The sequence below is a fragment of the Acinonyx jubatus genome, chromosome B2 (assembly GCF_027475565.1).
Source record: "Acinonyx jubatus isolate Ajub_Pintada_27869175 chromosome B2, VMU_Ajub_asm_v1.0, whole genome shotgun sequence".
Taxonomy (NCBI): Eukaryota; Metazoa; Chordata; class Mammalia; order Carnivora; family Felidae; genus Acinonyx; species Acinonyx jubatus.
Window position 1 is genome coordinate 34317739 of NC_069385.1, and position 15808 is coordinate 34333546.

At 39.6% G+C, this 15808-nt stretch overlaps 1 protein-coding gene across 10 annotated transcripts in view; it reads right to left on the reverse strand.

Moving 5' to 3' along the window:
* The window catches only part of L3MBTL3 (L3MBTL histone methyl-lysine binding protein 3), a 127704-nt gene that overhangs the window by 88431 nt on the left and 23465 nt on the right, over positions 1-15808 (reverse strand). For 8 of the 10 annotated variants that reach the window (XM_015072736.3, XM_015072716.3, XM_027056924.2 and 5 more), the window contains 6 exons: positions 14675-14791; positions 7861-7972; positions 7414-7488; positions 5767-5926; positions 4269-4401; positions 2112-2196 (listed from right to left, as the gene is read on the reverse strand). In XM_015072736.3, the coding sequence (XP_014928222.1) occupies positions 2112-2196; positions 4269-4401; positions 5767-5926; positions 7414-7488; positions 7861-7972; positions 14675-14776 (667 nt within the window). In that variant the 5' untranslated portion in view covers positions 14777-14791. The remainder of the gene's footprint in view (positions 1-2111; positions 2197-4268; positions 4402-5766; positions 5927-7413; positions 7489-7860; positions 7973-14674; positions 14792-15808) is intronic. The other 2 variants (XM_027056928.2, XM_027056927.2) reach the window with 1 other exon arrangement.

Genomic DNA, 15808 nt, shown 5'->3' on the forward strand with positions numbered 1-15808 from the left:
TCTAGGAAGTCAAAGGGGTATCCTGTGAAGTCTCACTTCCCCAACTACTACCACGCCCGGTATTTCTCAGCCTCTTCCCAGGCCTCCCAAAGAAGCAAGAGCTAAGAAGTAAACTGTGGTGTACAACCAGTTACAACGGTAGCTGCAGAAGAACCTAGAATAAAAGAAGGAGACACAGCAGGAAACCGAGATAGAACAGTATCATGAAATGAGATGATCAAAAAATGCCTCCTGAGGGGCGACTGGGTGACTCAGTCGGTTAAGTGTCTTACTTCAGCTCAGGTCATGATCTCGCGGTTCGTGAGTTTGAGCCCTGCGTTGGGATTCTCTCTTTCTCCTTCTCTCTTCGCCCCTCCCCAACTTGAGCACATGCTCGCTCGCTCGCTCTCTCTCTCTCTCTCTCTCTCTCTCTCGCAAAATAAATAAACTTAAAAAAAATGTTTCCTGGGGCACCTGGGGTAGCTCAGTTGGTTAGGTGTCCTACTTTGGCTCAGATCATGATCTTACAGTTTCTGAGTTTGAGTCCCACATCAGGCTCACTGCTATCAGCACAGAGCCCGCTTTGGATCCCCTGATTCTCTCTCTCTCTGCCCTTACCCTGCTTGCAAGTGCTCTCTCAAAAATAAATAAACATTTGGAAAAAAAAAAAAGTTTCCTGAGATCAAGAAGCTGAGGACTGGGAAGAGGGCAGTGCACTGAGTACGTAGGGAATGGCTGCTAATCTGGGGGCGGCAGGGGGTGGGGGTGGATATCAATTTAGCAAGGGCCAGATTTTGAGCAGCAAAAGAATACAGAAGTGATAAAGATATGCAACCAGCCAGTATCACTTTTACTCTGGGTTAATTTAACAGATAATGGAAATGAGGGAAGAGTATAATAGCTTGATGGGTAGCAAAACTGGGAGAAAGGTATTTAGGGGATGAGATGTGAACGGGCTAAGATGGAGCTCGAAGAGAAAAAAATCTGAATACCTAACAGGGAAAAATAAATGACTAAAGGAACAAGGTTCCAGAAGAGTCAGGGCCCTGAAGGTAGAAGAGAAGAAGGTTAAAACATTTGTGAGGCAGAGAGCAGAGTGAGAAATTTACCCCCCTCTAATCTCAGTGATGTAAAACAGAAGGTCACGTCCCCCGAGAATGTAAACGCCAGGCTGTGTGCCTGAGGCAGGTGGGAGTAGTTCATGCTTTATTTGAGAAATGGAGGGATGAACAAGACAGGAAGGCATCCACGCAGTGAAAGGCGCACTGGGTTCATGCCCCAATCTGCAGGGACAGCATGAACAGAGAAGTCGGCAGTGGGGCTGCACAGAGTGGCGTGACCTCACGTGACACGCTGGCAGGCAGATGCTATGGGTCAACAAAGCAAGACAAAACCTGATGGAGGACGCTGAGGCCTCCATGGAAGTGGCCAAAGGGCCATGATGCACATGGAGTTCAAGTTCATCCAGTCAAGTACAAAAGGAAAGGGTCCGGGGACTGGATTTGTCATGAAAACAAAGTGATGCCCGAGGAACAATGAAAGAAGCAAAAAAGGTTCCACATCAGGAGTTTAAAGTTTGAGATCAAACATTAAAAACTTAAAATCTTAGGGGCGCCTGGGTGGCTCAGTCAGTTAAGCGTCCGACTCTTGATTTTGGCTCAGGTCATGATCTCATGGTTTGTGAGTTTGAGTCCTGGATCGGGCTCCACGCTGGTAGTGTAGAACCTGCTTGGGATTCTCTCTCTCCCTCTTTCTCTGCCCTCCCCTGCTTGTGCTCTCTCTCAAAATAAGTAAACTTAAAAAAAAAACAAAAAAAAAACCTTAAAATCTTAGGAAATAAGGACACAGGTTTTAGAAAATGCACAGAAGGAGAAAAAAACCTACTCAACAGAAAAACATAGGAAGATGTTTTCGTTTGCACTGACATTATTCAAAAGTTACTCATTTCCATTTTTTTCTTTATCTACTTCTTCAAACCCTGATTTTTATGGACAAAATTTAATCAAAGAAAGATCCAAAACAAAACCTTAATGGCCCTTGTGTACATTATAATTAAGACTAAAATGTCTACCTTTGTGAAATATTTTCCATTTCATAAAGTCACAAGTAAACCATTTCTTTCGTCAACTTACCCTGCTTTATTACAGTCGAATCACCTCGCCTTTTCCTTCGGGCTCTCTGCGAACCCCTCAGGATTCTTCCATCTTGTTTGTTTTCCTACAGCAAGAAAGGGAAATTACGATTTTACAAGCTCATGAAATTGGCACCAACGAAAAGTTAGAGAGTTGTCAGAAAGCATTATTCTTTTTTGTACTTTTCTTCAATTTCACTTTGTAAGTTTTAAAGAAAGTAAGAATATAGGTCATATGAGAACTGTGTTGCTTTTGGCCTGAGGTCATTACCAAATAAGAACGTTTCCAAGAATTACACTCTGGAACTGCACAGATACTGTTCCTGCCTTCTTGAAGCACTTTCTTCTTGTAGCTCCTTGACCACTTTGTTCTGATTTTCCTCACACCCCACTGGCCCATCTTTCTCAGTCCCTTTGCTGATGTCTCCTCCAATCCAGTCCCTTTCTCTTCTCTATCGAATCCCTCTTCCTGGGTTTTAAACATCATCTGTCTGCCAAATATCCACAGTCATATCCCCTGACCTCGTCCCTGACTCCACACTCACAAACCCGACTGCCCACCTGGGATCTCCACTTGGAAGCCTAATGAGCATCTCAAACTCCTGATTCCAAAGGACTCTAACTTCTGTACTCCAGTTTTGCCTTCCCATCTTCAATAAATGGCATCGTTATCCAGTTGACTATTCAAGCCAAAACTTGAGTTATTCCTGACTCCTCTTTCCTGATGACCCTGCCTCTAACATCTACCCTGAAATCAGTGACTTCTACCCTACACAGCCCTTTCAGCTAGTCTACTGCAATAAACTAACAGCCTTCCTTGATTCCCTTCTGTCACACAAAGCTAGAGCCATCACTTGGAAACATAAACCCTATCAACATATTCCCTTGCCTTCAACTTTCCAGTCCCAGCCCACACAAAACAGAATGAAACCCCATTATTCTGGTTTATCATAAAGCATTACATAGGCTGGACCTCTTCAGCTTCACCTTACTCCACCCTCCCTTCACCTATAAGGGTCAACCATATTGTCTTTATTTCCTCAACAAAACATATTACACATGTTCTCACCTTAGGGACTCTTCCCTAGCCACTCCATTGCCCAGGGGGCTCCTCACTCCTACTTTTACAAACCTGGCTCCTTCTTATTATCAGGATCACACAGTTCATACCACCTTCTCTGGGAGGCCTCCCTGAGAACCCAACTGGAAGCAGTGAATCAATTCTCATGCCCGCCTGTACTTCTCACCGTAGCATTTATCATAGGCTGACAGGTCTCCTGTTTATTATACGTCCCCTTAAAAGAATGTGATGTCCCTGCGAGGAGAGACCCTATTCTCCTAATGCTGTTCATCCCTGTGTTCCCAGCTCCTAGAAGAATGACTAGCAAATAATTGGTTGCTCGATATTGATCTGAAGGGAAATGCTTCAAGACCTCAAAGTTCTCTTTTCGTATAGGACCATTAATATGTACTTTAGCAATATTTATGTTTTAATTAGCACATTTGGAATTAGTTTCCCCTAAATATACCTGACATTTATATGCCATTTTGTACCTACTCACATAGTTTTATGAGATCTGTCTGCAATTTACCAAAATGGGATTGACATTTTTTGCCATCAAGAGGAATTAAAGATTCATTTGTACAACCGAAGGTTTTGCTGTTGCCTTTTCTCTCCAGTAATAAATTTCAGCACATCTTACTTCCTCACCCTAAGGAAGGAGTATTATTATTTATTATTCTCATTTTGAAATGCAGACAGTGACATACCAAAGAGGGTAGACAGGTAATTTGTTGATGGTAACACAGAGAGTCATGGAACCAGCCCTGGAAGTCAGATAACTGGCTGCAGAGCCAGCACCTTTGACCATGGTGTTACTCTCTTAAGAAGTGCCCCTGTATCAGAGCACCTGGTGGCTCAGTCGGTTAAGCGTCCAACTTTGGCTCAGGTCATGATCTCACAGTTCATGAGTTTGAATCCCACATCGGGCTCTGCACTGACAGCTCAGAGCCTGCTTCAGATTCTCTCTCTCCTTCTCTCTGCCCCTCCCTAGCTTGCCCTCTCTCTCTCTCTCTCTCTCTCTCTCTCTCAGAAATAAATAAACAACAACAACAAAAATACCCTGAGTTCTTTGGTAGTTGCGTCAGAGATACTAACCATTTCATCATCCCGATCTTCTCCATCCTCCTTGGAGTCAGCTTTCAGAGATAATTTTGGTTTCTTCTTCCGACTACACTTAGGATCTTCTTCCTCATTGTCCTCTCCTACGTCCCTTTCTTCCTTCTGATCTCTGTTGTATTTATAAACCCAAAATAATGACAGGAAAACAATACCTGTCAAACATCTACATGGTGACTATCATGCAACTTAAAAAAAAAAAAAGTCATTTGACCACCAGGAGAAGGAAAAACATTTAACCACCAGGAGAAGAGTGTAGGCATTAGGATATCATAGCTAAGGAACACCTAAAACCATTATCATATATGACTCTTCAAAGCAGAAAATGGAAACTAGCTTATATATTAATTTCAAAAGGGGATCAGTACTATATGTGAAACAGGTTCTAACAAGTTTAGAATGATTGGTGTTTCACATCTGCCATCCATACTAATAAAAGAATCAATTACTTAGAGATATTTTAGTATTCGGGGCAATTTTAATGCAAAGATCTAGCAATTATTAACAATGACAAGTGCAACTAAAAAAGGCCAAGTATAACTTTGTAAAATAAAAGTTGGCCAGCAAAAACAGACAATTCCCAGGCCTACCCTGGTTAAAATACCTGGGAAATTCCACTAAAATGTAAGTGTCAAGTCACTTATTTGTGTTATACAATTATGTGAAGAAATACACCTCGGTGATAAGCTGAACTTTGTCAGACAGTCCCCAGATGGCCGAGTCACATAGCACCACCAGCCACAGCGGACGTCCCTGTCTCGTAATCTTCAGTCTACAGAAATCTACAGTATTGTGACTCAGTAAGCCACTCTCTATGGCCATCTTCAGTCAGCTGGTTCCCAACCTGTGGAGTTTTAGCTGAGTTACTGAAGAACCCCCCCAACATAAAAACAAAACTCTGTTTCCATAAACATCAGTGCCATCAAAATGTACGTAGCCCAGAGAAATTTAAATATTCTCTTGCTAGGGGGCACTCACTGGAATCAAAAGGCTAAAGAAAGAGGCAGAGGTTGTACTTGTAGGTAGGACTTAAGCAGTACAACTAAGATCAGACATGACTGAAGTCAGGAGGTCCAGTAACAGGATCAGGGTCCATAGATCTCTAAAGGAAAAGTCTCTGGGGGAAAAAAGGAGCATGAAGGTGTGACACATGTCAGGGAGCCTCTGTATTCCTTAGCACCTTGGACTCTAAAACCCATTTTATAGGGGCGCCTGGGTGGCTCAGTCGGTTAAGCGTCCGAATTCAGCTCAGGTCATGATCTCACAGACTGTGAGTTCGAGCCCCGCATCGGGCTCTGAGCTGACAGCTCAGAGCCTGGAGCCTGCTTCAGATTCTGTCTCCCTCTCTCTCTGTCCTTCCCCTGCTCACACTCTGTCTCCTTCTCTCTCAAACATAAACATTAAAAAAAAAAAAAAATTAAAAATAAATAAATTAAAAAAAAACCCATTTTATAGATGGAACAGGGCAAAAACCTACTTGTCTTTGATATGCCGGGCACAATTCTGGCTGCAATAGTTTCCTCCAGAAAGACACTCATCTACATTGCCATACTGACAACAGTTCTCACAGAATTGAAGCCCTTCTACTTTCACTGGATCCTTCAACCTGAAAGGCATCCCAGTCTTCTCTGAAAAGACTAGAAGATGAAAAGGGGAAAAGAACAAAAACAAAAAAAACACACACAGAAAAAACAATTAGAACCATGACAGAAAACACTGCAAAACACAGTCAAACTTTTCCTTCTAATAATTTTGTTAGCAACACAATAAAAGATAATATTTGCTGAATGAATGAATGACCAACCTACTGTGCTTGGGAGGGAGAAGAGGATGGGCTTGGCAGGAACCACTCAAATCATTTACACAACAAAAAATACTCTGCAGGAAAGATAAAAGTTTGTCTAAGGCTTTTTCTACAGAGTTCAAAGTAAAATAAAGAAAATTTCATTATACTTGACTATACTTGAAGTACAGTATACTGTACTTCACTATACTTGAAGATGAAACTGTTAGTAATCTGCAGAATCCTATTTTATGGATGTATCTGACAAAAAAGGCTTATGTATGTTATTTCATGTTTACAACCTTCTGAGGAGTGGGTTTTTTCTACTAAATTGGTTAAATCGACACCTAGTTTACTTTGAAGGTAGCAGATCTCCTAAATCGTAATTATCCCAAATCATTTAGGAACTCACACCTCCTTTCCCCTGAATTGTTAGGCTCCTCATGCATTCAGCAAACATTAGGTGCCAATTTACGCTAGACACTGATAATGATAGTATAGACCTTGCCCCAGAGAGCTCACAGTCTAGAGAAGAAGACAGACAAGAAAACCAATACTTATAATAAAATGTGATACATGCAGTAATCAAAGCATGAACAAGTTCCAGGAGTAGTACAGAGGAAGAAGTCATTCACTCGGCCTGGGGTGAGGTCAGGGAAGGATTTTCTGATATAAAGCCTCAACTGGGTTTGGAAGGCCAAGAGAAATTAACCAACTGGACAAGGAGGGAAATGGCATCTGAGCCAGAAGCAGCAGCAAGAGCAAAGGCAAGGGAGTGTGAAACCACATGATGCATTGAGAGAATTCCATGGAACCCAGTGCTGCTGGCACTGCCAGAACACGGTGTACAGAGAACAGAACAGAGAGCGAAGAGACAAGGCAAGCAGGTGGGCGCGTGCCACCCAGATCCTTGTAGGCTCAGCTAAAGAGACAGTACGAAGTCAGTGAAGTGTCAGAAAAGCAATCTACAAAAGTTCCTCTGACTTGAAGGTGCGGGATAAATTAGGTGAAATTAGAAGCAGAGTGATTCTCTAGGAGGAGTCTGCAATAGTCCAGGTGAGAGCTGCTAAGGGCCTACATTAAGGCAGTGGCAGTGGTCATTAGTAGAAGAAGCCAGATCTGAGACATATTTAGGAAATAAAAACCAACAGGATGGAGCAACAGGCCATGGGGCTGGGGGAGAACGAATTCAGGATGACTCCTAGATTTCTTGCTTGTCCACTGGGGGGATGGTGCTACCATCAACTGAAATATGGGTTACAGAAGAAAGAGCAGGTTTGGGGGAAGGGGAGAAAGAAATAGAAAATGAATCGCATTTCAGACATGTGGAGTTTGAGGTACCTGTGGGACATCCAGGTGGAGATGTCCAGTAGGCAGGTGGAAATACGGGCCTGGAGCTCGGGGGAGAGGTCGGGGCTGGAGATATAGATTTGGGAGTCATCAGCATATAGGTGTTAGTTACAACCATCGGAGTAGATGAGAAAAAAGTGGCAGGCTTTTGGCTAAATCACCTGGGTAGGCTATTGCAACACTGGATTTAGTTGGTAATAATTTCCAATTAACCTTGTGCTATTACAGATCTGGCATCAGGAAAGAAGACAGTTTATAGTTATTTTAAAATATAAAAGTTGGTTCCATATGAGTTTTGTTATAGAAATTCACCTAAGAACACGTGACATGAAAATCACCCAGGATCTTCAAAGTTCCAGCCTATTGTAAAACCTAGGTAATTCTTATTTTAAAACTCTCAAAGGAAAGAAAATGGCAATGCAGACGACCCAGTCTTACCTTCCTGAGCAGTTGGTACCATCCAAGTTGTGGTAGCTGTTGCTTTTTTAACATTTTCCATCTCGCTCTCATCTGTGATAACTTCCAGGGCTCCAAACTCGTTTACCCGAAACTAGCGACAATATGGTAGAAAGAGGCAAAACTTACAAAGGTGCTCAGGACAGTAGTCATTTCATGGTGGACACAGAAAGTCTTTAAGCAAATTAGTTATACTTTAAACGTTCATTTGAGCAACTGTATCTAGGTAAGCCCTCTACCAGCAGTAAGCCCTCTGCATTTTACAGATTTGGGGATTCGGGGAAGTAAAAACAGAACAAAGCAGCAAGGTACTTCTTAAGGTACCATACAACCAGCCCTGCACTGTGCTATAGAGATGCCAGCTCACTTAATGTGGCCTATCATTCTGAACACCAGTTGTTGCTAGGACTTTTGTTTCCTACTTCATATTACTACTTCCTTAGTAACCAAAATTACTAAAAGGAGAATTACTATCTTCCCAGGAATCAACTTATCTCACCCGAGCTCACCTAAGTCCAAGAGAAGGAAATCTCTATTCTGGAAATAATGACCTGCACGCCTATATCCTTATATTCCCGGAGGTAGGTGAGGAAGGCTGAAGTGTGAGCCATGTGACCCCCAACTCTCCACTTCTTTCTCTCACTGCTCTTTGGAATTCTCCACCCCATTCACCTCTAATCCTCCAAACAACTGGTAACGTCTACGAGATCTGAACAAATCTGCTAGCTACAGGTCAATTCTATCACCAACAAGTACAGGCGTTTTGACTTCATGGACATTTTGACCCCAAATGTTGAAAATTTCCTCTCACCTCATGACAAGCTGCAAACCTAGTATGTTTCTCTAACAGCCTGGCCGTACTGTGTGTGCATGTTGAAGGCTTACCCACTATCTATGTGCAGGGACCCCTCCATCCTCTTTGAAACAACTAGGTGTACTCTCCTATTGATGAAGTTCAAAGTTTTCCATATTCCTCTGTTTTCCCATAAAATAGAATGATATTAGGGATCCACTAATTTTGACAGTTGATGAAGAACTGGAAAGTTCACAATTCAAAAGGATTATATGACTTTTCGCTTAACGTTTTTAGAGCTTTCACAGAAATATGAGTATGCAAATATGTAGCAGTTAGGCTTAAGACCTTCCATTTTGTAATCTAAAACATCTATTTAGTCAACATGCCAACAGAATCATTCACTTAACCAAACTAGATTCAGAGTACAAGTCAGAAAAAGCTGAAACAAAAATTACTAATTATTCTTTCCACCAGATAAAAACAGCACCTTAAGTAACTGTATGCACACAGTGTACAATAATTAAAAGCTTTTTAGACTGAAGAAGTTGAAATAGTTGAGGAAAGTGAAAATGGTTTCTTCTATTACATATTTCAGATACAAGTTCCCAGGTAACATGTGTATACTATACTGAGTGTGTTCGCCTAAAAATGTCAGGCTAGGAAGTGGCAAAAAGTTAAGTGGCAGGAAAGGAGCTAAATATAACTTTACTTTTGGGGGGGGAAAATAAATTTTTAAATGATCCACTCTGAAAACAGAATATTTCAAAATAAAGCTGACAGTACCATCTACTGGGCAAGAACAGAAAAAACAAGCCATAATGATTACTAATTAATGATAGTAAAGAAGAACACAGAAAATCAATTCTGAATCAAAGTTTAAAAAGGCATTAGGCATCACCTTTATAATTCAGTCCAGGTAGGTAATTTTACTTTTATTAGATGCCAATATTAATTGATACTTATTTGAAAAATACAAAATGTGAAAAATAGCACCATTTTCATCACATGCAGAATCTCCTGTGGTGTAAGTTTCCAAATTACTGCTACACTGTAAGCCACCCTGCATTTCCAACAATGAGAAAGAGAACACCACCGAGTGGAATCTTTGAATAAAAATCCAGAGTTATGACACTTGGAAGCTTTAAGCTCAAATACTTTCAAAGTTAAAAGGTAATATCCCCACAATACAACAATTAATCCTAGTTGTCTTTTCCTTATAATGTTTATTGACAGTAACTGACCTATAGCCAGAGTACAAATGAAAGATGTCATGACACTTAGGGACACAATTAACTCCTGTAAGTCAGGTATCTATAGTTGGACTTTAGGGGATTGAAGAATCCCATGAAATTCATACAGAATGATGTCATGGACACATACATATTTTTCTGGGAATAGGGTTCTTCAGTTTCATCATAGTCTCAAAGGCATCCTATAACCTTGAAAAAGTAAAGAACATTATTCTAACCAAGTTACTTTATCTCAAAAATTAACCGCAAAGTGTTTTCAAAGTATCCTGTCATATGCAAAAAAAACACAGGGATCAATTTTTTTTTTTTCTGGCTTCTCAACTTGGATTTACTGTCTTTCACAATATTAGTACTGCTGAAAATGCTGGACAACATCGGTTGTTAGGTGCTGTTAACATTACTGGAGTTCCACAAATAGCATTCCAGAAAGACTGACACATTCCCTAACATTTTTCCCCCCAATAAAACACTCAGAAATGGGTAATGCTTTCATGAATGGTTTTGGAGCCATGGAAACTTGAAATAATCACTTTTATTTCTTTTTTCAAAGTTATGAGTTCTTTTAACCTAGACATCTAAAAAGCAGCATAAAAATCTATTGAGTGACTCCATTCCAAATCAAGAACATCAAAATTATAAACTCTACAAAAGAAATTTATTAAATAAGCACATCAAACACATCAGCTGACACTGTAATTTGTTCTACTAGTGGAAACATCTAAGTCAATCAGAAAACAATTATGCCTGAAAGATACAAGGGATTGCAAAGGTTTGTTTGGCCTGGCTTGAACTACCTTTAATTGATTCAATTCTCTTTATTTTTGCTTGTAGAGGCAAAGGATCCTTTGCTTTTTGCCTATCTTTAAGAACAGATCCTTAAAAGGCACTGCTGAGGTTAGTATTTTTGTTTTATTACTTTCAATGTCAAAATATGAGTTCTATTTACCAATCTGTTTTAAGGGCAAAGATATTTGGTAACTAAAGTTTTCTGAACATTAATCACAACGAGCAAAACTGTGCACTATGAGCACAGTGTTTCCAGTTGGGTTTCTGCCCTGCTGCCGCAGGGTCTTGCTCTCAGTTAAGTGGCAACTATTCTTACTAGATAAGATGCTATCGCTCTCAGGAGTATATCTGCATTTTACTGAGGGATTCCAAATGGCTAAATCCTTATGACCCAGAGGAATAATCCTCTGTGGATAAGTTTCAGACATCATTACAAGTTCAGAGAGAGAGATTGTTTAGGGACAGGGAGCCCCAGCATGCACCTTCCCGCTACCGCTCATTGCCTGCCTGTTCTTATGGCTGGCCCTGAGATATTAGTCTACAAATACTAATTTGCCATTTTATAGAATAATTAGGCAACGGTGCAGTTTCCAAAGCTTGCTTAAACAAAAATGTCTTGTTAATGACTATAATATTCTCAAGGAGGCCCCTGGACACTTGCTGTTCTCCCCTAACACTATACTTTCTTATGCTAGTCCTTCTTTTCGATGCCCTTCTCTTTCTTGCCTGCTGTCCCTGACCCACAAAATCTTCATATAGATGCCGATCTATTTTCGGGTACCTGAAGCTCATATGACAACTACTTCCCCGAAGCCTTCCTGATCCCTCCAGCTAAAATGATACCTCTTCTAAATCGCTATAACATTTTCTCTGTATCTCTTTTGATATGAAAACATTTTCTCTCTTTAGACTATAGTATACTAGTGGTAAGAGAATCGATTCCAGTATCAGAAAAGCCTGGCTTTAGACCTAGTTCTGCCAATTATCTTGACCTTGAGCAAATGATTTAACCATTCTGGGCCTCTGTTTTCCCATCTGTAAACTGACAACAATGATAGGAACTACCTCAAAAGGATTAAATGAAAGGATTAAATACAAGGATACAGATAAAGTGTTCATCAGAGAGTAAGCTTTCTATTCTTTCCCCTACTGCACCTGAATGGAAAAAGTTTTTGCGCTCTGTTTTATATAAAAGCTGTTTAGCCTCCCTGAAAAGGGGCGAGGGAAACAGTATAAAGGAACGAAGGTTTGAAGCCTTCAACTAGACAGTTGGGCTGGAAAGGAAACAAGATGGCACTGAGGAGTGAAACGAGACACAGCCAGAGGGAAGTAGGGGCCAGACCACCAAAAACTTCTGGGGTAAACTTAAGGGGATTGACTTTGCCACGAAAGACAGGAAACTGCTAAAAGTTTTTAAGCAGAAGAGTGATATAATTTGGCCAGCAATCATGAGGCTTTTACAGAGAAACGTACTTTCAAAATGGTAATAAACCAAAGCATATAAAAACCTGTTTACATGATAAGAAACTGACTTCTATATAGTAGTTGATTGTACTGGCTGAACTAACCTGAGCTTCTTGTCTTAGGATAGCACCTTGTTTATTAGGAAATCTACATGCCTACACCCACTACAAAAAAGTAGCTTCAATAATGTAAAGTAGGGGGGCTCAGTCGGTTAAGCGGCCGACTTCGGCTCAGGTCATGATCTCGTGGTCCGTGAGTTTGAGCCCCGCGTCGGGCTCTGTGCTGACAGCTCAGAGCCTGGAGCCTGTTTCCGATTCTGTGTCTCCCTCTCTCTGACCCTCCCCCGTTCATGCTCTGTCTCTCTCTGTCTCAAAAATAAATAAACGTTAAAAAAAAAAATAAAAAAAAATAATGTAAAGTAGGCAAAGCATGATGTGAAAGAGCAAATTTCATGCTTTATTCAAAGTTCTTTTTAATATCTTAATTTTGTGAAAAATCAATTTCTCAATCAGATCTCTGAAGCAACTCAGATATTAATATTAGGAGCAACTGATTCTGAAATCCTAAATTAACACAATCAACTGACTATCTGAATCTCTTCAGATAAAAATGGTTATGAAGTAGAAATTTTTTTTCATTTTTTTTTTAGAAGTGGGGTTTCATACTGTCTACAGTACATGAAGTGAACTGGATACATGGAAATTACCCACATAATTAGATGAGCCTAAAAGTCAAATAAAATAAACCAGATTGTAATACCCACTAAGTGGCTTAATTACCTGATTACCTTAATAAAAGTAATAGGCTAATTCCTAAGATCTATTGCTTAGAAAACCTTCAGGCAATTTAAATTTCTTAGGGATTGAAAGTTCAAAACCTAACTGAACAAAAATTATAAATTTCATCATCCACCTGACATCAAAAAAAAAAGCAAGTGAGAAGAAGGGACAAAAATGTACAAGCAAAATATGAGAATAAAGCAATTTTAAAAAGGCAATTTACATAATATATCACAAAGCCAGAAAAAATACAATTTGTTAAATGTTTTCCATATGTTATATTTTTCAATCCTTATTACCACCTTGTGACATAGATTCTATTTCCTCATTTTATACATAAAGATTCTGAAACTTAGGGAATTTAAATAACTTGACAAAGCTCATATAGCTACTATGAGGCTGACATTATGAGCGTCTGGAACGGTTTTTCTTTCTAAAAAATTTCAGCACTCAATTCCCATCATATCTAATCCAGATGAACATTTGGAGAATGTTAGAGCAGATAAAGTCCTTAGCATTCATTTAATTCCTTATTTTACCAAAGAGGAAACTGGCCTGAAGAGATTGACTGACTAGTTCAAGGACATACAAAACTAAAACTAAAAACCGTATCTCCTTTTCAGAATTCACTGAACCTCACTGTGATATTTTTGTTAAGCTTAACAGATAGATATGTTGGCACATTGCACTTAATTTAACCTAACCCAACTAAAATCTGGGTATTTTTCCAGTGACAGACTGTCCAAATCTCACCACTGAAGATGAACTAGGTTGGGCTTGGCTGAAATACTCGTCAAGTAGCCACTGGATTCCAGGAAGCCAATTATTAGGGGGCAGGAATTTCTATTCGAGATAGGCCAGAACATCAAGCACTAGAGGGAAAAGCCAACTGACAGCCAGTTAGGGTGATTAGAGGTTCAAAAACCTGAGTGACCAAGTACAAACAAAGTCTAAAAGGCCACAGACAGGTTCAAGGTCCCAGAGATAGGATTAGAGCAAAAGCAAATTAGAATTGAGAGGTGGGGTGGACTGGCTTCCTGGATGAGTGCTTGCGTAACTGTTTCATAGGGCAGCAGAGGTGGGCCTAGAGTGGGTTCGGGAAGCCTTGGGAAAAGGGGCAGGATAAGCACATAGTAAAGAGGCACACTGAAGCATCATTCTCTGAAGAGAGTTCTCCTCTATATAAAAGCAGCCTGGTTTACAGGAAGGACCAGCTTTTGAACAAATGATTATATAAAAATTCATATTTATCGTATAAATAATTTAAGGGAGGAGAATAGTCCTGTCTATTCAATATTTTAATATTATCCAGTTTTCAAATGAGAAAACTAGGGCACAGGGAATGTGGTTATTCATTTAAAGTTCTCAAGTTCATTATTACAAAATATATGAAGCCAGGTCTTCTAAGCCTACCATTTCCATATTTATTGTCCGTCATGATAAAGTCAAACCAAGGGTGATCCCCTGGAAGCTATAATTCGACTTCTGCAAAATAAGCACATGCCAAAATATTCTCATCCACCACCCCAAGTGACAAAGACTTCGGCCAATTTGTCAACATTCCAAATTGTCTTGAAAATTTACTGTAGAGGTCTAAGTATCATATAAGACCTAAAGCATTATGCTTAATGCTTTTAATTCTTATTTTATATATGTAGTCCTTTTAACAAATAGCACACAGATGCACACACAGATAATTGTATTTAATAAAGACAGCTTACCTTTAAGTCACTTCCTGGTAGCGTGCCTACTCCATCTTTCCAGTCCATAACACTGAATACATCAAATTCTTGACCACTTGTGCTAGAGGCAGATTCAGTCATGATTTATTTTGGAACCTGGAAGGGGGAAAAAGGCAGATCATTAAATACTGTACGTACAGATCAGTTTTTATTTTAGTGGTCACTGCTTTGGTTTCCCTTAATTACATAATTTTCTTGATCACAATATCCTATATCCATAGATCTAGAATTAAGTGCTTTGAAAATATCACTAACATTTTTTCTAGTACAATCCCTGGTAAATTTATGTATTTTTTAAAATATTTACTTTGAGAAAGACAGAGTGTGCATGCGCACATGAGCAGGGGAGGGGCAGAGACAAGGAGAGAGAGAATCTAAGCCGGCTCCGTGCTGTCACTGCACAGCCAGTCACGGGGATCAATCACGCTGATCGTGGGAACATGACCTGAGCCGAAATCAAGAGTCACTTAACTGAGCCACCCAAGCACCCCCTAATCCCTGGTAAATTAAAGAGGAAAGAATATACCTAAAATTTGTAAAGTGTCAATGTTTCTATTCTTAAAAAAGGAATTCACCGTTTCATAGCACATTCACTTAAAACAAAAAGTCATGATATATATCAACAGAATTTCTTGCCCACTAAGTAGGGGGTTTTGTTGTTGTTTGAAGATATTGATGACAGAGTGGGTATGGATAAAGGACAAGACATTAAATGTTAATAAGCAAAATGAAACCTTTTCGATGATAAAAAAGAACAAGAAAATTCCAGTCCATTAGGACTATCATCTATGCTAATTTGTCAGTTAAGTTTGTTGTATCAATTCACAACAAATACATGGTGTGATTGACTCTCTCAGTGAATTGATTTTTTGAATTCAGTTGAGATATCCACCAATTTGAGGTTCTGGAAAATAGGAAAACAGTCTTAAAATATACAGCAAACACTAATAATAAGGCTATGTTAAGAAAACCAAGTCAACTAGCTAAACTGTGATAATCTGTTTAATTTTCATTTTTCTAAACTGCAAAACAGTTTTCCATAATCATATTGTTAGTAATTGTATTGAGACTGTTATTCTGAGACTGTTGTCTATATGGTATGGGATAAAAGAA